The sequence below is a fragment of the Oncorhynchus masou genome, chromosome 32 (genome assembly GCF_036934945.1).
Source record: "Oncorhynchus masou masou isolate Uvic2021 chromosome 32, UVic_Omas_1.1, whole genome shotgun sequence".
Lineage (NCBI taxonomy): Eukaryota > Metazoa > Chordata > Actinopteri > Salmoniformes > Salmonidae > Oncorhynchus > Oncorhynchus masou.
In genome coordinates this window covers 42,263,030-42,282,693 of record NC_088243.1, presented here as the reverse complement: position 1 = coordinate 42,282,693, position 19,664 = coordinate 42,263,030, and the positions used below count along the sequence as shown (strand labels likewise).

At 42.5% G+C, this 19,664-nt stretch overlaps 1 protein-coding gene across 1 annotated transcript in view; it reads left to right on the top strand.

The window, feature by feature from the left end:
- LOC135527207 (procathepsin L-like) overlaps positions 1-19,664 on the top strand; it is a 68,154-nt gene that overhangs the window by 21,734 nt on the left and 26,756 nt on the right. Inside the window, exons 5-9 of the mRNA XM_064955818.1 lie at positions 11,118-11,315; positions 14,074-14,123; positions 14,448-14,458; positions 14,738-14,846; positions 15,105-15,206. Coding sequence (XP_064811890.1) covers positions 11,118-11,315; positions 14,074-14,123; positions 14,448-14,458; positions 14,738-14,846; positions 15,105-15,204 — 468 coding nt within the window. The 3' untranslated portion in view covers positions 15,205-15,206. The remainder of the gene's footprint in view (positions 1-11,117; positions 11,316-14,073; positions 14,124-14,447; positions 14,459-14,737; positions 14,847-15,104; positions 15,207-19,664) is intronic.

Genomic DNA, 19,664 nt, shown 5'->3' with positions numbered 1-19,664 from the left:
GGTGAGATGTCAAACTTCACCAGCAGCGCTTCCTTCAAGCCCTTGTAGACATTAGACAGCCCCTCATCCATTGCTGTGTAAGCCTCTAAGGCCTTGCCCGTGAGCAATGGGACAAGCCTGCAGGCCCACTCTACCTCAGGCCACTGCCACGTCTTAGCCATGCGCTCAAACCTCAGCAGATAGTTTTCAATGTCCTCCCCTGCTGGTATGAGGGCATCTTTGGCTCCTTCCTCAGGAATGCTGGAAGATGGACGTTAACACTGCTGGACTGGTCTCCTGGTACTGGCCTCATTACTGCTTGGGGTGCCTGCTGTGGAGTTGAAGTCCCTGCTGCATCGAGCCTTTGTCGTCCTGGTGTTGGAAGACCCAATCTTGGGCTCTCACTGACGAGTTCCGCCTGGTGGGGAGCTGTGAGGATAGATTGGCGTAGGCCACGTAACTCCTGCTTGAGGCCTTCGTCCCTCCTCTCAAGGCAGGTGAAAAGTTGCTGAAAAAGGGTTACCATGGTTGGGTGTGGTTCTGGTCCCCCAACTGCTCCTTCAGTCAGCAGCTCACCCAGTTCTGGTTGTCTTTGGCCCCGCGGTCGGGCTCCTAGTTTCTCATACTTGACCTCTTCTTCACCAGACGATTCCATGGTATTCCACCCCGGTTCAACTTCAGGTACCCTTGACAGTTGATGCTGTTGCTGAGAACGCAACCCTGTACGCATTCCTTTACCTCTCTTGTTGGAATTCACTGATTTGCGGTACGCCATCCCACCACTGCCACCATATGTCACGTAGAGTAGGCCAGAAGGCTAAACTGGATAACCTAACCTCTATCAAAATAAAAAGATGGCGGAACCGCAAAAGTTCTTCTGTGCAAAGGTGTTTATTTACAAGTGATTCCGGAACAAAAAAACAACAGTACTGCCATCAACGTCTACCTTATGGGACAGCTTAAAAACAATGCTGCCCCATCCACAGCTCAATCCAAACTGCCTCTCCAGAGACTGAAAGAGAGGCTCCTTTTGTAGGGCTAGCCCCTCCCCTCAGAACAATTAACCCTAATTAATTAATCAATTAACAATAGAAACCTACATTTTCCATGAACTAAACATACTAAAGTATATACATTGCAACACGGTTTTAAACAATATCACAACATAACATTTACAACATTACATCACTACTGACAATATCTTTCAATATGCCCATATGCATTAATGAGCCATTTGGGACAGGCACTATAAAGCCAACCCAATTCCCTTAGCTCGGGTCCTTTTCCAGCATACCCGGAAGCTACAGAGATGGAGAGAGAGGAACAGAACAAACAAACAATGCGCTCATCCACAACATTGATAAGTATAATAATTATTGTATCTCTCAAATATGAACATTGACAAGTGTGAAATGCATGCATCAAGACAGAAGTTAATTTGTGTGTCGACCCACATTGTTAACTTATCTTAGAATGGCGCAGGGAGGAGTGATGAATATGTGTGTGCGTTAAAGAACCAAATGCTGCCCGCGGCCAGTGACGGACTTCTACGTCACACATTCCCAGAAACTAGGTATATTGTTACAGGAGATAGCTCATAGGAGAGGGAGGATAGCTAACTGTGCACAATACAGGTATTAGTATGAGTTAAATTGAACATTATAAATCAAATTTTATTTGTCACATACACATGGTTAGCAGATGTTAATGCGAGTGTAGCAAAATGCTTGTGCTTCTAGTTCCGACAATGCAGTAATAACCAACAAGTAATCTAACTAACAATTCCAAACCTAATTTCTTATACACAGTGTAAGGGGATAAAGAATATGTACATAAAGATATGAATGCAGAGCAGCATAGGCAAGATACAGTAGATGGTATCGAGTACAGTATATACATATGAGATGAGTATGTAAACAAAGTGGCATAGTTAAAGTGGCTAGTGATACATGTATTACATTAGGATGCAGTAGATGATATAGAGTACAGTATATACGTATACATATGAGATGAATAATGTAGGGTATGTAAACATTATATTAGGTAGCATTGTTTAAAGTGGCTAGTGATATATTTTACATTTCCCATCAATTCCCATTATTAAAGTGGCTGGAGTTGAGTCAGAGTGTTGGCAGCAGCCACTCAATGTTAGTGGTTGCTGTTTAACAGTCTGATGGCCTTGAGATAGAAGCTGTTTTTCAGTCTCTCGGTCCCAGCTTTGATGCACCTGTACTGACCTCGCCTTCTGGATGATAGCGGGGTGAACAGGCAGTGGCTCGGGTGGGTGTTGTCCTTGATGATCTTTATAGCCTTCCTGTAACATCGGGTGGTGTAGGTGTCCTGGAGGGCAGGTAGTTTGCCCCCGGTGATGCGTTGTGCAGACCTCACTACCCTCTGGAGAGCCTTACGGTTGTGGGCGGAGCAGTTGCCATACCAGGCGGTGATACAGCCCGCCAGGATGCTCTCGATTGTGCATCTGTAGAAGTTTGTGAGTGCTTTTGGTGACAAGCCGAATTTCTTCAGCCTCCTGAGGTTGAAGAGGCGCTGCTGCGCCTTCTTCACGATGCTGTCTGTGTGAGTGGACCAATTCAGTTTGTCTGTGATGTGTATGCCGAGGAACTTAAAACTTACTACCCTCTCCACTACTGTTCCATCGATGTGGATAGGGGGGTGTTCCCTCTGCTGTTTCCTGAAGTCCACAATCATCTCCTTCGTTTTGTTGACGTTGAGTGTGAGGTTATTGTCCTGACACCACACTCCAAGGGCCCTCACCTCCTCCCTGTAGGCCGTCTCGTCGTTGTTGGTAATCAAGCCTACCACTGTTGTCGTCCGCAAACTTGATGATTGAGTTGGAGGCGTGCGTGGCCGCGCAGTCGTGGGTGAACAGGGAGTACAGGAGAGGGCTCAGAACGCACCCTTGTGGGGCCCCAGTGTTGAGGATCAGTGGGGTGGAGATGTTGTTGCCTACCCTCACCACCTGGGGGTGGCCCGTCAGGAAGTCCAGTACCCAGTTGCACAGGGCGGGGTCGAGACCCAGGGTCTCGAGCTTGATGACGAGCTTGGAGGGTACTATGGTGTTAAATGCCGAGCTGTAGTCGATGAACAGCATTCTCACATAGGTATTCCTCTTGTCCAGATGGGTTAGGGCAGTGTGCAGTGTGGTTGAGATTGCGTCGTCTGTGGACCTATTTGGGCAGTAAGCAAATTGGAGTGGGTCTAGGGTGTCAGGTAGGGTGGAGGTGATATGGTCCTTGACTAGTCTCTCAAAGCACTTCATGATGACGGAAGTGAGTGCTACGTGGCGGTAGTCGTTTAGCTCAGTTACCTTAGCTTTCTTGGGAACAGGAACAATGGTGGCCCTCTTGAAGCATGTGGGAACAGCAGACTGGTATAGTGATTGATTGATTATGTCCGTAAACACACCAGCCAGCTGGTCTGCACATGCTCTGAGGGCGCGGCTGGGGATGCCGTCTGGGCCTGCAGCCTTGCGAGGGTTAACACGTTTAAATGTTTTACTCACCATACCCAGATCATGAGAGTAGAAGAGATAGTGGTGGAAATTCAGACACTATGGTAAACCTCAAGAACCCTGTGACTCAGAGTTTTGTTAGGTTGGATATTCTTCCAACTCATTAATCTCTCTCAATTTCTAACAGCCGGCGAACACTTGACAGATTACATACAGTAGTTATTCTCACGGCAGTCGCTGTAGGGACCGTAATTGAAAGATGCTATAGTCATGGGCCATGTTAGTAGTAGCAGGGGTTACTTTAGTAGCATTGTTGGGATATCAGTTAATGAGGACTCGTGCCACATGATTGGTAACTGGGAGATCGATGGGAGTACAGGGGAGGCTGTTATTCAAATGTCATAAATGAATGATCTTGCCATAACAGGAGAGTCTAGGTTGTCAGGAAATGACCCATGTGTTGCAGTGTGTATATCCTCAAGTGAAAGCAGAGATAACCAAGGGCACGGGCTGAATTCTGGGGATTGAGTGTACATCAAGATGCACCAGGCAGGGGTGTTGGGACAGTGTTAGTTGGTTTGGTTCACACACAGTACTCCTTACAGCACCTGCAGCGGTAAAGATCGTCATGTCTCTCCTCGGTGGGTGCAAACTTCTCACGTGAAGGGAGGTCCAGCTGCATAATGGGTGAGCTTGAAGACACCATGACAGAGGAAGTGGCGAGAAAGAAAGACTAGATTCCACTGTAAGACATGCCGATGGATGGGTCTGGGAACTACTTTATACATCATAGTTGGATTGGGGTTAGCTGGTTTATTGGTTAATGAATCATAATGAAAGAGGATGTTGGGGTAATTGTACTCTAAACAACATGTTGAAGGCATTGATGTGAAAGCATATACAGTGATGAGCACAGTGCTGAGTTACCTCAAGAGGATGTAGGGTTCTGGCAATGGAGGAGATGGGGAACAAAGTGAAAATGACATGACTTGGGAACACTTCTCGGAACCTGGGGCCGAAAGGGGAAGACTGGGCAAAAGCATGAGGAGGCTTTTTAGGGCTTTCATTGTAGCTGGGACCCTTTGGATTGCAAACAGAGGAAGATCTTCAAAGGTAAGTGATTTATTTTATCGCTATTTCTGACTTTCGTGACGCCTCTGCTTGGTTGGAAAATGTTTGTAATGCTTATGTACGCGGGATGCTGTCTTCAGATAATCACATGGTGTGCTTTCGCCGTAAAGCCTTTTTGAAATCTGACAAAGCGGCTGGATTAACAAGAAGTTAAGCTTTTAAACAATGTAAGACACTTGTATTTTCATGAATGTTTAATATTACGAATTTTGAATTTCGCGCTCTGCAATTTCACAGGATGAAAGCCCAAAGAGGTAGTACGTTAAAGTATTTTGACTTCAAATATATGTACCTTGGCATAGTTTTAGGGCCACTGCCCACAACTTTTGGAAAACAGCCGAATACAAAAATTGTAACATTTACAGACTGGAAATATAAGATACACCACCGAAACACACACTCATTCTTGTTTCGCTCTCACCACATGATACAAAGGTAAAAGAGTAGAACAGGCTGAACAATTACTCTACATCTAAGTAGAGCAGAGTCTATACTGTAGTTAACTCACTCTCTTAACATATATTTTCCCTTCTATATGCAGACAGAACAATGTACCTTTGTATATTTACCCAAAGACCATGACCCAGGGAACCCATGATACACAATAAACCAATTTGAATGACTAATCAACTTAGAATTACAACTCTTTATAACTCCCTAAGGAAGTAATATTATCTCTAAGTAATGGTACACTTTGAATAGAGTCTGGTGTTTCTCATTCATTTTATAATTAAATCCCACCTGTTCAGATCTTTTATAGTGAGATTGATCAGGCCTCACCAGAAAGTCAGGATTCAGTGCATTCGACACCATTAAAATATTTCCTCTCCCTTTTCATTCCCTGTCCTTCAGAACCCATTTCACAACCTTCCACACATTTCCATTCTAGTGCATACCCAATTTAAAACTGAATTGAAAAGACCCCATCCAAAATAAATCCCACAGTATCAACACCACTAACGCATATTCGTAACCAGTGTGTGTGTGTGTGTATGTGCTGGTGAACTGTAGGTCCAGAACACACATGAATGGGCCTCACTTATCTGGAACACCATTTATGGCCTAATCATATACTTTTATACTTAAAACTGCCAAATATCACTAACTGCTCTCCTTACCCCAATCATTAAATGTTTATTTTAATCCACCCCATCCTTTATTTAGCATGTCTTAGACACGGCGACGTTATCCTGTCACAGAGTCTAACAATTCACTGGTCTCTTTTCCCATGATTCTCCGTAACCACCGCACCACATAAAACAAATGTAAAGTTTGGTAACCCCTATACTAATTCCTCGTGACCCCACCAACCTTTTGTCCATTCTAGAAATCTATTTCAGAAAAAAGACGACATGAAATATGTATCTATTTCCAAATAAAACCACATAAAATGTCTCATGAGATCATAAAACCCCCCCACGGCTTTCTGAGTTTGCAAGGAGTGTTTGGCCATATAATTAAATGTGTTACCTTTAGAATCCATTCCCCTGGCATTTCGCCTTGATTCTTCAACCCAAAATACGTTTTCCTGTGGCAGATTTAGCGAATTTCTCATCGTAAGGAATCTGCGATATTTGATCCCTGGTCTCTACTAAAAAGTTAGGTAAGACGTGATCTCATACGTCTTCCTTCACGTAGAAATTGTAATCTATGTGAACCACTTAACGATCGAACCGAGGCTACACACCGATATGTGACATTTCCTCTCCTGCTTCTCTCAAAAGGATTTGTTGTTGCTCTTTTGAAAACAATGCAAACGCTTGCCTGTTAGCATTTTCTCTGATTACAGCAGGCTCCATACCCACTTTACACTCCCTTTTCCAATTACCAAAAGCCCCACACCGAAAACAAGACTCTGTCCTCCTACGCTTTGACGTTTTTCCACTACGTTTCTTTGGTTTACCTTGGCCATTGAAACTATTGTTAGTCATTTTCCCTGTGGTCCTATTACCCCTCGCACATCTGCGAAGTGAGCGGAGTTATATTCCACTCTCAAACATCCTGCCCTATTTCATCCACTACCCCCGCAGTTACTGTTTTGATCACAAGGTTCAAACCTGCCATCAAAGCTGAAGTGCAAATTCTATCAATGCACTCCTGTCTATAATACACACCTTCTATTAACTATTTTCCAAGGTAGCACTACCCTCTTCCCCGGATTACAATGAATTGGTCACGGCACCGCTTTCCATGCAGTAGTAGAGAGAACAGTCTATGACTGGGGTGGCTGGGGTATTTGACCATTTTTAGGGCCTTCCTCTGGCACCGCCTAGTGTAGAGGTCTTGGATGGCATGCAGCTTAGCACCAGTGATTTACTGGGCCGTACGCACCACCCTTTGTAGTGCCTTGCGGTCAGAGGTTGAGCATTTGCCGTACCAGGCAGTGATGCAACCAGTCAAGATGCTCTTGATGTTGCAGCTGTAGAACCTTTTGAGGATCTCAGGACCCATACCAAATCTTTTTAGTTTCCTGAGGGGGAATAGGTTTTGTCGTGCCCTCTTCACAACTGTCTTATTGTGTTTGGACCATTCTAGTTTGTTGTTGATGTGGACACCAAGGATCTTGAAGCTCTCAACCTGCTCTACCACAGCCCCGTCAATGAGAATTGGGGCATGCTCGGTCCTCCTTTTCCTGTTGTCCACAATCATCTCCTTAGTCTTGGTTACGTTGAGGGATAGGTTGTTATTCTGGCACCACTCTGCCAGGTCTCTGACCTCCTCCCTATAGGCTGTCTCGTCGTTGTTGGTGATCAGGCCTACCACTGTTGTGTCGTCTGCAAACTTAATGATGGTGTTGGAGTCGTGCCCGGCCATGCAGTCATGGGTGAACAGAGAGTACAGGAGTGGACTGAGCATGCACCCCGGGGGAGCTCCAGTGTTGAGGATCAGCGTCGCAGATGTGTTGCTACCTACCCTCACCACCTGGGGGCGGCCCGTCAGGAAGTCCAGGATCCAGTTGCAGAGGGAGGTGTTTAGTCCCAGGATCCTTAGCTTAGTGATGAGCTTTTAGGGTGCTATGATGTTGAACGCTGAGCTGTAGAGCTGTAGTCATGCAAATTGGAGTTGGTCTAGGGTTTGTGGGATAATGGTGTTGATGTCAGTGAAGACACCTGCCAGTTGGTCAGCACATGCCAAGAGCACTAGTCCTGGTAATCCATCAGACCACAGATATAGCTGTGCATCCAACCTGACAGAGCTTGAGAGGAACTGCAGAGAGGAATGGGAAAAACTCCCCAAATACAGGTGTGCCAAGCGTGTAGCATCTTAACTTCTTGCGTCGAGCAATCCCGGATCCGGGATTCTATTTATAGCCTCAAGCTCATTAGCATAACGCAACGTTAACTATTCATGAAAATCGCAAATGAAATGAAATAAATATATTTGCTCTCAAGCTTAGACTTTTGTTAACAACACTGTCATCTCAGATTTTCAAAATATGCTTTTCAACCATAGCTAAACAAGCATTTGTGTAAGAGTGTTGATAGCTAGCATAGCTATAAGCCTAGAATTCAGCCAGCAACATTTTCACAAAAACAAGAAAATCATTCAAATAAAAGCATTTACCTTTGAAGAACTTCAGATGTTTTCAATGAGGAGACTCTCAGTTAGATAGCAAATGTTCAGTTTTTTCAAAAAAATATTATTTGTGTAGGACAAATCGCTCCGTTTTGTTCACGTTTGGCTATGAAAAAAACCTGTATCCAGTTATAGCCTCAAGCTCATTAGCATAACGTAACGTTAACTATTTATGAAAATCGCAAATGAAATGAAATGAATGTGCTAGCTCTCAAGCTTAGCCTTTTCTTAACAACACTGTCATCTCAGATTTTCAAAATATGCTTTTGAACCATAGCAAAACAAGCATTTGTGATAGCGAGCGTAGCATTTAACGTAGCATTTAGCGGGCAACATTTGCACAAAAACAAGAAAAGGATTCAAATAAAATCATTTACCTTTGAAGAACTTCGGATGTTTTCAATGAGGAGACTCAGTTACATAGCAAATGTTCAGTTTTTCCTGAAAGATTCTTTGTGTAGGAGAAATCGCTCCGTTTTGTACATCACGTTTGGGTACCAAAAAAAAACGAAAATTCAGTCATCAAAACGGCGAACTGTTTTCCAAATTAACTCCATAATATCGACTGAAATACGGCAAACGCTGTTTAGAATCAATCCTCAATGTGTTTTTCACATATCTCTTCATTGATATATGTTCGTGGTACTCTCCTTTCTCCGGTGAATCGCTTGGAAAAAGACGTGCAGTTGAAGATGACGCACCAATTTCGACGGAGGACACCGGGCGGACACCTGGCAAATGTAGTCTCTTATGGTCAATCTTCCAATGATATGCCTACAAATACGTCACAATGCTGCAGACACCTTGGGGAAATGATAGATTGTGACAGGAATGAGCCTGCCCTTTCACAGCCATATAAGGAGACAATGAAAAACAGAGCCTCAAAAATCCTACTCATTTCCTGGTTGCAGTTTCATCTTGGTTTTGCCTGTAGCTTCTGTTCTGGGGCACTCACAGACAATATCTTTGCAGTTCTGGAAACATCAGAGTGTTTTCTTTCAAAGGTATCAATTATATGCATAGTCGAGCATCTTTTTGTGACAAAATATTGCGCTTAAAACGGGCACGTCTTTTTATCCAAAAATGAAATAGCGCCCCCATAGATTTAACAGGATAACAACGAAGACTTGAGGCTGTAATCGCTGCCAAAGATGCTTTAATCGGGATAGGCGGCAGTATTTTCATGTCCGGATGAAAAGCGTGCTTAAAGTAAACTGCCTGCTACTCAGGCCCAGAAGCTAGGATATGCATATAATTGGTAGATTTAGACAGAGTGTCTAAACACTCTAGTTTCGAAAACTGTTTGAATAATATCTGTGAGTAAAACAGAACTGATATGGCAGGCAAAAATATGAGAAAAAATCCATTCAGGAACAAAATTGAGGTCACTCTCTTTTCAATGGGGTTTCAATGTGGATCTAGATTTGTGGCGCTTGCTTGCAGTTCCTATCGCTTCCACTGGATGTCAACAGTCTTTAGAAATTGGTTGATGTTTTTCCTTTGAGAAATGAAGAAGTAGGGCTGTTCAGAACAAGAGTCGACCTGAAACCTCGCTCCACTTAGTTTTTATCTGCTGTAGTTACATATTTATTTATTGAACGCAGTTTATCCCGTCTTGAATTTTATTGATTATTTACGTTAAAAAATACCTAAAGTTGTATTAGAAAAGTTGTTTGAAACGTTTGGAACAAGTTTACAGGTAACTTATGAGATATTTTGTAGTTATGTTGCGCAAGTTGGAACTGGTGTTTTTCTAGATCAAACGCGCCAAATAAATGTACATTTTGGAGATATAACAACAGAATTTTATCAAACAAAAGGACCGTTTGTGATGTTTATGAGACATATTGGAGTGCCAGCAAAAGAAGCTCTTCAAAGGTAAGGCCTGAATTATATCGTTATTTCTGCGTTTTGTCGCGCCTGGCGGGTTGAAATATGAATGTCATGGGTTTGTTTGGTGGGGTGCTATCCTCAGATAGTCGCATTTGCTTTCGCCGTAAAGCCTTTTTGAAATCTGACACGTTGGCTGGATTAGCAATAAGTGTAGCTTTAATTTGGTGTATTGCATGTGTGATTTCATGAAAGTTTAATATTTACAGTACTTTAATTTGAATTTGGCGCTCTGCCATTTCGCCGGATGTTGTCAAGGTTTTGTTTTGCTTTGTAAATGTAATATATTACAGTTTAAAACATTTTTTTACACATTTTCAAACATTTCTAAAAACCTGTTTTTGCTTTGTCATTGTGGAGTATTGTGTGTAGATGGATGAGGGGAAAAAACAATTTTATACACTTTAGAATAAGGCTGGAAAAAGTCAAGGGGTCTGAATACTTTCCAAATGCACTGGACCACACTGTGTGTGTATATGTGTATATGTGTATATGTGTGTATGTATATATATATATATATATATATGTGTGTGTGTGTGTGTATATACATTTACAGACTACATCAAAAATAAGTGAGAATTTACAAAATTATCCAATGGATAATGATAGTTTTCTGGGGGAAAAAGTATAGGTCCGAAAACATAAGTTTGCACTTCCTTTTTAAATTTATGCCACGGCTCAGGCAGCCAAGTGGACACAAGGCTCTTTGGCTCATCTCAGTCACAAATAGGAATAACTTTGCATCTGTTTCTGATTAATAAGCAATGCCATGCTGGTGAGTGGTAACATTCAAATAAACCCATTCCTGAAACGAAACATAGGCTGTCATATCACAGGAAAATATACCACATTCACACAGATTTGCACAAAGTGGGCAGTTTTTTGTCACTTCAAGTCCCAAAACATCATACTTTGACTAAAACAATGACTTATTGACTTAGATCTTTGTGTAGTATCATGGGTAAGCTCTGGCCATCGTCTCTCAGCTCGAAAAAGTAGATATCTACTGGTGTGGAAGTTTAAGTGTACTTTTTCTCCCCCCCCTACCTCCCTCCTTCCATCCCTCCCGCAGACTGGCTCTCTGGAAGGCCAGCACTACAGGAAGACCAATAAGCTGGTGTCCCTCAGTGAGCAGCAGCTGGTTGACAGCTCCGGCAAGATCGGCAACATGGGCTGCATGGGCGGTCTCATGGACCAGGCCTTCGAGTACATCAAGTCCTTGGCCCCTGGAGGCCTGGACACTGAGGACTCCTATGCCTACCATGCTGAGGTGAGCATTGAACAGTGGGCAGGGTTGTGTGTTCATTAGGACCACACGTTTAAAAACATTTCAGTTCATTTTCTTCCATTTGGTACCTAATGAATACACCCCAGATCTTGATAGAAGTTGTCTTAAGGTACAGATTTGCATCAGATGGGCTTTAGGGAGAGCCAATGGCTAAGCATTAGAAATGAGAAATGCCAAACTGACCTTAGATCAGTGTATAGATAGGATCAAATTCATCCTTCTTTCACGCCAGCCCACATCAGCCCCACACAGAGCAGTAGTAGGCTGCAGGTTTAGGCTCAATTCATAATTTAAATGAGAATGCCTCATAAATTCCGATTCAATTCTTGAATTTGAATTTAATTTGAATTGAAGTAGTAAACAGGATACAAAATTGCAATTAGAATTTGAAAGAAAGGAAATAGAATTGAAAAGTGAAATTCAATTAAATTCTAATTATTCTATTCCGTAATAGGTGTAGTCTATACAATCCTACATCTTGTACATACATACATCAAACATGTTGTTATATACACGCATATAAAATATTGTTGAAACAATTGATTATCAGGACAAACTTATAAAATGTGAATGATCAAAGAAAACAAACCTTGTATGTGAATATTCTAAGTTGTTATATTTCATTAATCACTTAATGTTCTTAAAATATGGGGTAAAAACTAAATTTCCCAGAATGCATTAGTTGAACCCTCAAGTTGACCGCGAGGCCTTTAAAAAGAAGCCAAACAAATGAAAATGGTTGGTGGAAATATACACTGCTCAAAAAAATGAAGGGAACACTTAAACAACACAATGTAACTCCAAGTCAATCACATCAAACTGTCCACTTCGGAAGCAACACTGATTGACAATAAATTTCACATGCTGTTGTGCAAATGGAATAGACAACAGGTGGAAATTATAGGCATTTAGCAACACACCCCCAATAAACGAGTGGTTCTGCAGGTGGGACCACAGACCACTTCTCAGTTCCTATGCTTCCTGGCTGATGTTTTAGTCACTTTTAAATACTGGCAGTGCTTTCACTCTAGTGGTAGCATGAGACGGAGTCTACAACCCACACAAGTGGCTCAGGTAGTGCAGCTCATCCAGGATGGCACATCAATGCGAGCTGTGGCAAGAAGGTTTGCTGTCTCTGTCAGCGTAGTGTCCAGAGCATGGAGGCGCTACCAGGAGACAGGCCAGTACATCAGGAGACGTGGAGGAGGCCGTAGGAGGGCAACAACCCAGCAGCAGGACCACTACCTCCGTCTTTGTGCAAGGAGGAGTAGGAGGAGCACTGCCATAGCCCTGCAAAATTACCTCCAGCAGGCCACAAATGTGCATGTGTCTGCTCAAACGGTCAGAAACAGACTCCATGAGGGTGGTATGAGGGCCCGACATCCACAGGTGGGGGTTGTGCTTACAGCCCAACACCGTGCAGGACGTTTGGCATTTTCCAGAGAACACCAAGATTAGCAAATTCGCCACTGGTGCCCTCTGCTCTTCACACATGAAAGCAGGTTCACACTGAGCACATGTGACAGACGTGACAGAATCTGGAGACACCGTGGAGAACGTTCTGCTGCCTGCAACATCCTCCAGCATGACTGGTTTGGCGGTGGGTCAGTCATGGTGTGGGGTGGCATTTCTTTGGGGGGCCGCACATCCCTCCATGTGCTCGCCAGAGGTAGCCTGACTGCCATTAGGTAACGAGATGAGATCCTCAGACCCCTTGTGAGACCATATGCTGGTGCGGTTGGCCCTGGGTTCCTCCTAATGCAAGACAATGCTGGACCTCATGTGGCAGGAGTGTGTCAGTAGTTCCTGCAAGAGGAAGGCATTGATGCTATGGACTGGCCCACCCGTTCCCCAGACCTGAATCCAATTGAGCACATCTGGGACATCATGCCTCGCTCCATCCACCAACGCCACGTTGCACCACAGACTGTCCAGGAGTTGGCGGATGCTTTCGTCCAGGTCTGGGAGGAGATCCCTCAGGAGACCATCCGCCACCTCATCAGGAGCATGCCCAGGCGTTGTAGGGAGGTCATACAGGCATCCAGACCTCCATGGGTTGATTTGATTTCCATTGATAATTTTTGTGTGATTTTGTTGTCAGCACATTCAACTATGTAAAGAAAAAAGTATTCAATAAGAATATTTAATTCATTCAGATCTAGGATGTGTTATGTTAGTGTTCCCTTTATTTTTTGAGCAGTGTATTTGGCTATTCTTAGCACTAAGGTTAAAATAGTATGAACATTGTTTCCAGAGAAAGGTGATATATTATTTGGTATCTGCAAGAAATTCATGTTCTATGACTGAGTGGAATTATTTTAATTGCACTGAATTCATTTCTACTTCCTGTCACTCAAATTCTACATCTTGTGGGGTGTGGCCATTTCAACTCTAATTCAATTCATGAATTGAATTGGAGTCAATTCCAACATTCTGAATTGACCACCTCCTGACTCAAGGAAGAAGCACAACAGTGACATCTAGTGCAAATGCTTAGTGGTGCAATATAATCAGTCTACAAGGAGCAGGCAGTTGAGAGCATTATTTTACAATTACACATTTAGGTGTGAATATAATATATGTGCTTACTTATAATAGTTCATGCTATTTTTGGCCCATTTTAAGAATACTTTATATTTTAACATACAGTCTAAATAATGCTTTTCTACTGCACTTTTGCCGTAAACAATTAGCAACTACATTTCTAAAGTATATATTTAACAATGTCTTTCTATGACAGGACAAGAAGTGCCACTACAAGCCAGACAGTCTGGGTGCCACCTGCACCGGGTAGGTTGACATGACCAGCGGTGTCTTTTTTTTTTTTAGACATGCCTATTTTCAGATGAATAAGGTAAGACCTTTTAAGAACCGGCTCTCTCTAGATTAATCAAATTAGTCTTTTTAAGACATGACTTTCTCCAACCTGGACCTACACTTGTCATCTTGGTCAAACTTTTAAAAAACTATAACTTATAAAGCGTAATAAACCCTTTATAACCTTAACCCTTTAGCTAATAACAGGTTGTGACATCTGGTTCTTTAACAAATGTGGCATTGGTTTTATACTACCCTTTAATTGGTATGACATTTTCTCATGAATGATTTCTGAAGCATTTATGTAGGTAGGCCTTATAAAGGGCTTATGAAAGCTTAATTGAGACTCCATAAGTTATGGTTCATAACTGTGTACTGAATGATCTGTGACTTGTTATCTTCTTTCTTAGATGTACAGTAATACTCCCTGTGTGTTTTGTACATTGAAAGCAATGTATTGACTTGGGCGTCAACAGTCATGATACATATCCTTTGCAAAATATTAAATATGTGACACATATAAACTGATAACAGGCTGATTATGTGTACAGTATATTGAGAATAACTGAATGGTTGTTCATTCCCAGGTGTCTATGATGAGCCAGACTGCAGCAGCGATCAGCTGGATCACGGTGTGCTGGCTGTGGGCTATGGCACTAGTGATGATGGCCAGGACTACTGGCTGGTGAAGAACAGGTAAACAACATGCTGTATGAAATCAAGCTAGGCCTATCTGATTGGTCAAGAGCCACCATAAGCCAATGGTGTTGCAGTTGCATTTCCTAATCTCAGCACTGTCAGAGATGGGCTCTCTTATTAGTTAGAATGGGATCTAATGTGCCAAGAACAAACTATGATGCTTAAAACAGGTGGTTTAAGCGGTCCAACACACTGATATCAATGTTGCTATGTCATTGCTAAATGCTAAGTGTTTGCTTGATGTGTGTGTTCTAGCTGGGGCTTTGACTGGGGAGATAAGGGCTACATAATGATGTCCAGGAATAAGCACAACCAGTGTGGCATCGCCACGGCTTCCAGCTACCCCCTGGTCTAAGGGTGAGTCTTGCGGGCATCAGTGTTTATGACAACTACTGTATATCTATACTCGCTTACTATCTCATTAGTTACCATAGCATTAGATCACAACTATATCTATAGTTTAATAACCAAGGGCTCTATTCAATCCGTATCGCGGAAGTTCAGCTTGACTGAAATTTGAAGGCAATTTTCCTGTGTTTAGTGGAGTCTTCATCCACTGCTTTAATGACCTTTAAATTTCTATCGCGCAATCGGCAACGCTTCAGCGATACAGATTAAATAGACCCTACTAGCAGTGTCTATCCCAACTACATACAGTGCCTTGCGAAAGTATTCACTCCCCTTGAACTTTGCGACCTTTTGCCACATTTTAGGCTTCAAACATAAAAATATAAAACTGTATTTTTTTGTGAAGAATCAACAACAAGTGGGACACAATCATGAAGTGGAACGACATTTATTGGATATTTCAAACTTTTTTAACAAATCAAAAACTGAAAAATTGGGCATGCAAAATTATTCAGCCCCCTTAAGTTAATACTTTGTAGTGCCACCTTTTGCTGCGAATACAGCTGTAAGTCGCTTGGGGTATGTCTCTATCAGTTTTGCACATCGAGAGACTGAAATTTTTTCCCATTCCTCCTTGCAAAACAGCTCGAGCTCAGTGAGGTTGGATGGAGAGCATTTGTGAACAGCAGTTTTCAGTTCTTTCCCACAGATTCTCGATTGGATTCAGGTCTGGACATTGACTTGGCCATTCTAACACCTGGATATGTTTATTTTTTAACCATTCCATTGTAGATTTTGCTTTATGTTTTGGATCATTGTCTTGTTGGAAGACAAATCTCCGTCCCAGTCTCAGGTCTTTTGCAGACTCCATCAGGTTTTCTTCCAGAATGGTCCTGTATTTGGCTCCATCCATCTTCCCATCAATTTTAACCATCTTCCCTGTCCCTGCTGAAGAAAAGCAGGCCCAAACCATGATGCTGCCACCACCATGTTTGACAGTGGGGATGGTGTGGTCAGGGTGATGAGCTGTGTTGCTTTTACGCCAAACATAACGTTTTGCATTGTTGCCAAAAAGTTCAATTTTGGTTTCATCTGACCAGAGCACCTTCTTCCACATGTTTGGTGTGTCTCCCAGGTGGCTTGTGGCAAACTTTAAACAACACTTTTTATGGATATCTTTAAGAAATGGCTTTCTTCTTGCCACTCTTCCATAAAGGCCAGATTTGTGCAATATACGACTGATTGTTGTCCTATGGACAGAGTTTCCCACCTCAGCTGTAGATCTCTGCAGTTCATCCAGAGTGATCATGGGCCTCTTGGCTGCATCTCTGATCAGTCTTCTCCTTGCATGAGCTGAAGGTTTAGAGGGACGGCCAGGTCTTGGTAGATTTGCAGTGGTCTGATACTCCTTCCATTTCAATATTATCGCTTGCACAGTGCTCCTTGGGATGTTTAAAGCTTGGGAAATCTTTTTGTATCCAAATCCGGCTTTAAACTTCTTCACAACAGTATCTCGGACCTGCCTGGTGTGTTCCTTGTTCTTCATGATGCTCTCTGCGCTTTTAACGGACCTCTGAGACTATCACAGTGCAGGTGCATTTATACGGAGACTTGATTACACACAGGTGGATTGTATTTATCATCATTAGTCATTTAGGTCAACATTGGATCATTCAGAGATCCTCACTGAACTTCTGGAGAGAGTTTGCTGCACTGAAAGTAAAGGGGCTGAATAATTTTGCACGCCCACTTTTTCAGTTTTTGATTTGTTAAAAAAGTTTGAAGTATCCAATAAATGTTGTTCCACTTCGTGATTGTGTCCCACTTGATGTTGATTCTTCACAAAAAAATACAGTTTTATATCTTTATGTTTGAAGCCTGAAATGTGGCAAAAGGTCGCAAAGTTCAAGGGGGCCGAATACTTTCGCAAGGCACTGTATGACTCAAATGATAAACATGATCATGCTATTAAACTACAGCTTTACTGTGTATACTCCCTCCCAGACAGAAGGGCCTTTGTGTACTGAGTAAACATTCCTATTGGATTGAAGCAGATCCAGAAGTAAACAAAACGTATATACTTTGCAAGGCCAAAAGTTAATTCCGTTTGGCAATTCAGCAGACATTTTCCCACAAAGCAACTTAATCATTGTCATGCACAGTGATTCATCTTCATTTAAGACAGTTTTCCACAGCATGAAAATAATCCTGCAGGAACAGGATATGTTAATTGTTATTTGGATGGTAATCCTTGTTGGGGTTGATACAAAATGAAAATCTAGTCTGAAATTTCAAAGTGGAAATTACAAACTTCAGAAGTTTTTTAAAACCTCAAAGACACTACAAATTCCCCTGCAACAGGGTGATCAAATGAAAGGGGAATTTGGGCATGTTTTCATCATTGCCCAGAAGGAAGATGGGTCTGAGCTTCGCACGCTGAATGATCCACCCTATGACGGCTTCTGGTATATAAATGGGGCGGGGGGGGTGGGCTCTATGTGATACTGATCACACTCCAGACGTAGGATTTTAATTTGAGCAAGTTTGCTACAGCAGGAAAATGATCTTGTAGCAACAGGAAATGTGAATTATTATGTGGATTCTAATTAATGGATTTTTTTGGGGAGAGACTGATACATTTCACATCAGGGCAAATCAAGTCTGACATTTTTAAGTGGAAATTACAAACTTTAGAAGACTTTTTAAACCTTGAATACACTACAAGTTTGCATTTTCTGCTATGCAGGAAAATTCTCAGCGACAAAACAGTGTTCAAATTAAGATCCTACATCTGTTTCCATTTTTGTGCATGTAGATATCGTTGATCTTGTTCGATAAAGCCATTGGATGTCTTTCTGTGATGTTCCTATTGGCGGATGAATTGCTAAATTAACAAGCCGCCAACACATTTTTTTCTGGTCTCTGAAAGACTACAACTCGTGTGGGGTGGTGCCTTGTGCTCTGGGCCCCATCCCTCACCCAAGGCAGGCTTTTTTGAAAGGGAGGCAGACTAACAGCACTATCCTTTGGGCAAAACTGAAAGAACTGACCAGACTGCAATGACTTCAAGTGATTCCTCTCATCAACACGAATTTGACAATGGAGCATTCTTACTGCAAGCCACCTAGCTAGCTAACTTTAGATTAACTACTAAAACCCATTTTGTATATTGCTGACTAACGTTAACATACTACTATATTACAGTAGGGGGAAATTATTATTATTAGTAAAATCTCTTCTCTTTTTAGTCGTAGATACAGGGCATTCGGAAAGTATTTAGACCCTTTGACTTTTTCCACATTTTGTTATGTTACAGCCTTATTCTAAAATTGCGTCAATTCCTTTTTTTCTTCATTAATCTACACACAATACCTCAGAATGACAAAGTGAAAACAGGTTTAAGAAATTTTAGCAAATGTATAAAAAATACATAAATACCTTATTTACATAAATATTCAGACCCTTTGCTATGAGACTCGAAATTGAGCTCAGGTGCATCCTGTTTCCATTGATGATCCTTGGGATGTTTCTACAACTTGATTGGAGTCCACCTGTGGTAAATTCAATTGATTGGACATGATTTGGAAAGGCACACAGCTGTCTACATAAGGTCCCACAGTTGACAGTGCATGTCAGAGCAAAAACCAAGCCATGAGGTGGAAAGAATTGTCTGTAGAGCTCCGAGACAGGATTGTGTCGAGGCACAGATCTGGGGAAGGGTACCAAAAAATGTCTGCAGCATTGATAGTCCCCAAGAACACAGTGACCTCTATCATTCTTAAATGGAAGAATTTTGGAACCACCAAGACTCTTCCTAGAGCTGACTGCTCGACCAAGGTGAGCAATCGGGGGAGAAGGGCCTTGTTCAGTGAGGTGACCAAGAACCTGATGGTCCCTCTGACAGAGCTCTAGAGTTTCTCTGTGGAGATGGGAGAACCTTCCAGAAGGACAACCATCTCTGCAGCACTCCACTAATCAGGCCTTTATAGTACAGTAGAGTGGTCAGGCGGAAGCCACTCCTCAGTAAAAGGCACAGGACTTTGCCAAAGGCACCTAAAGGACTCTTAGACCCTGAGATTCGCTGGTCTGATGAATCCAAGGTCGAACTCTTTGGCCAAGTCTGGATGTGACAGTGAAACATGGTGGCAGCATCATGCTGTGGGGATGTTTTTCAGTGGCATGGATTGGGAGACTAGTCAGGATCGAGGGAAAGGTGAATGGAGCAAAGTACATAGAGATACTTGATGAAAACCTACTCCAAAGTGCTCAGGATTTAGGATAGGGGCAAACGTTCGCCATCCAACAGAACAACAACCCTAAACACACCGCCAAGACAGCACAGGTGTCTCTGAATGTCTTTGAGTGGCCCAGCCAGAGCCCGGACTCTATCTGTAGAGACCTGAAAATAGCTGTGCAGCGATGCTTCCATTCAACCTGACAGAGCTAGAGAGGCTCTGCAGAGAAGAA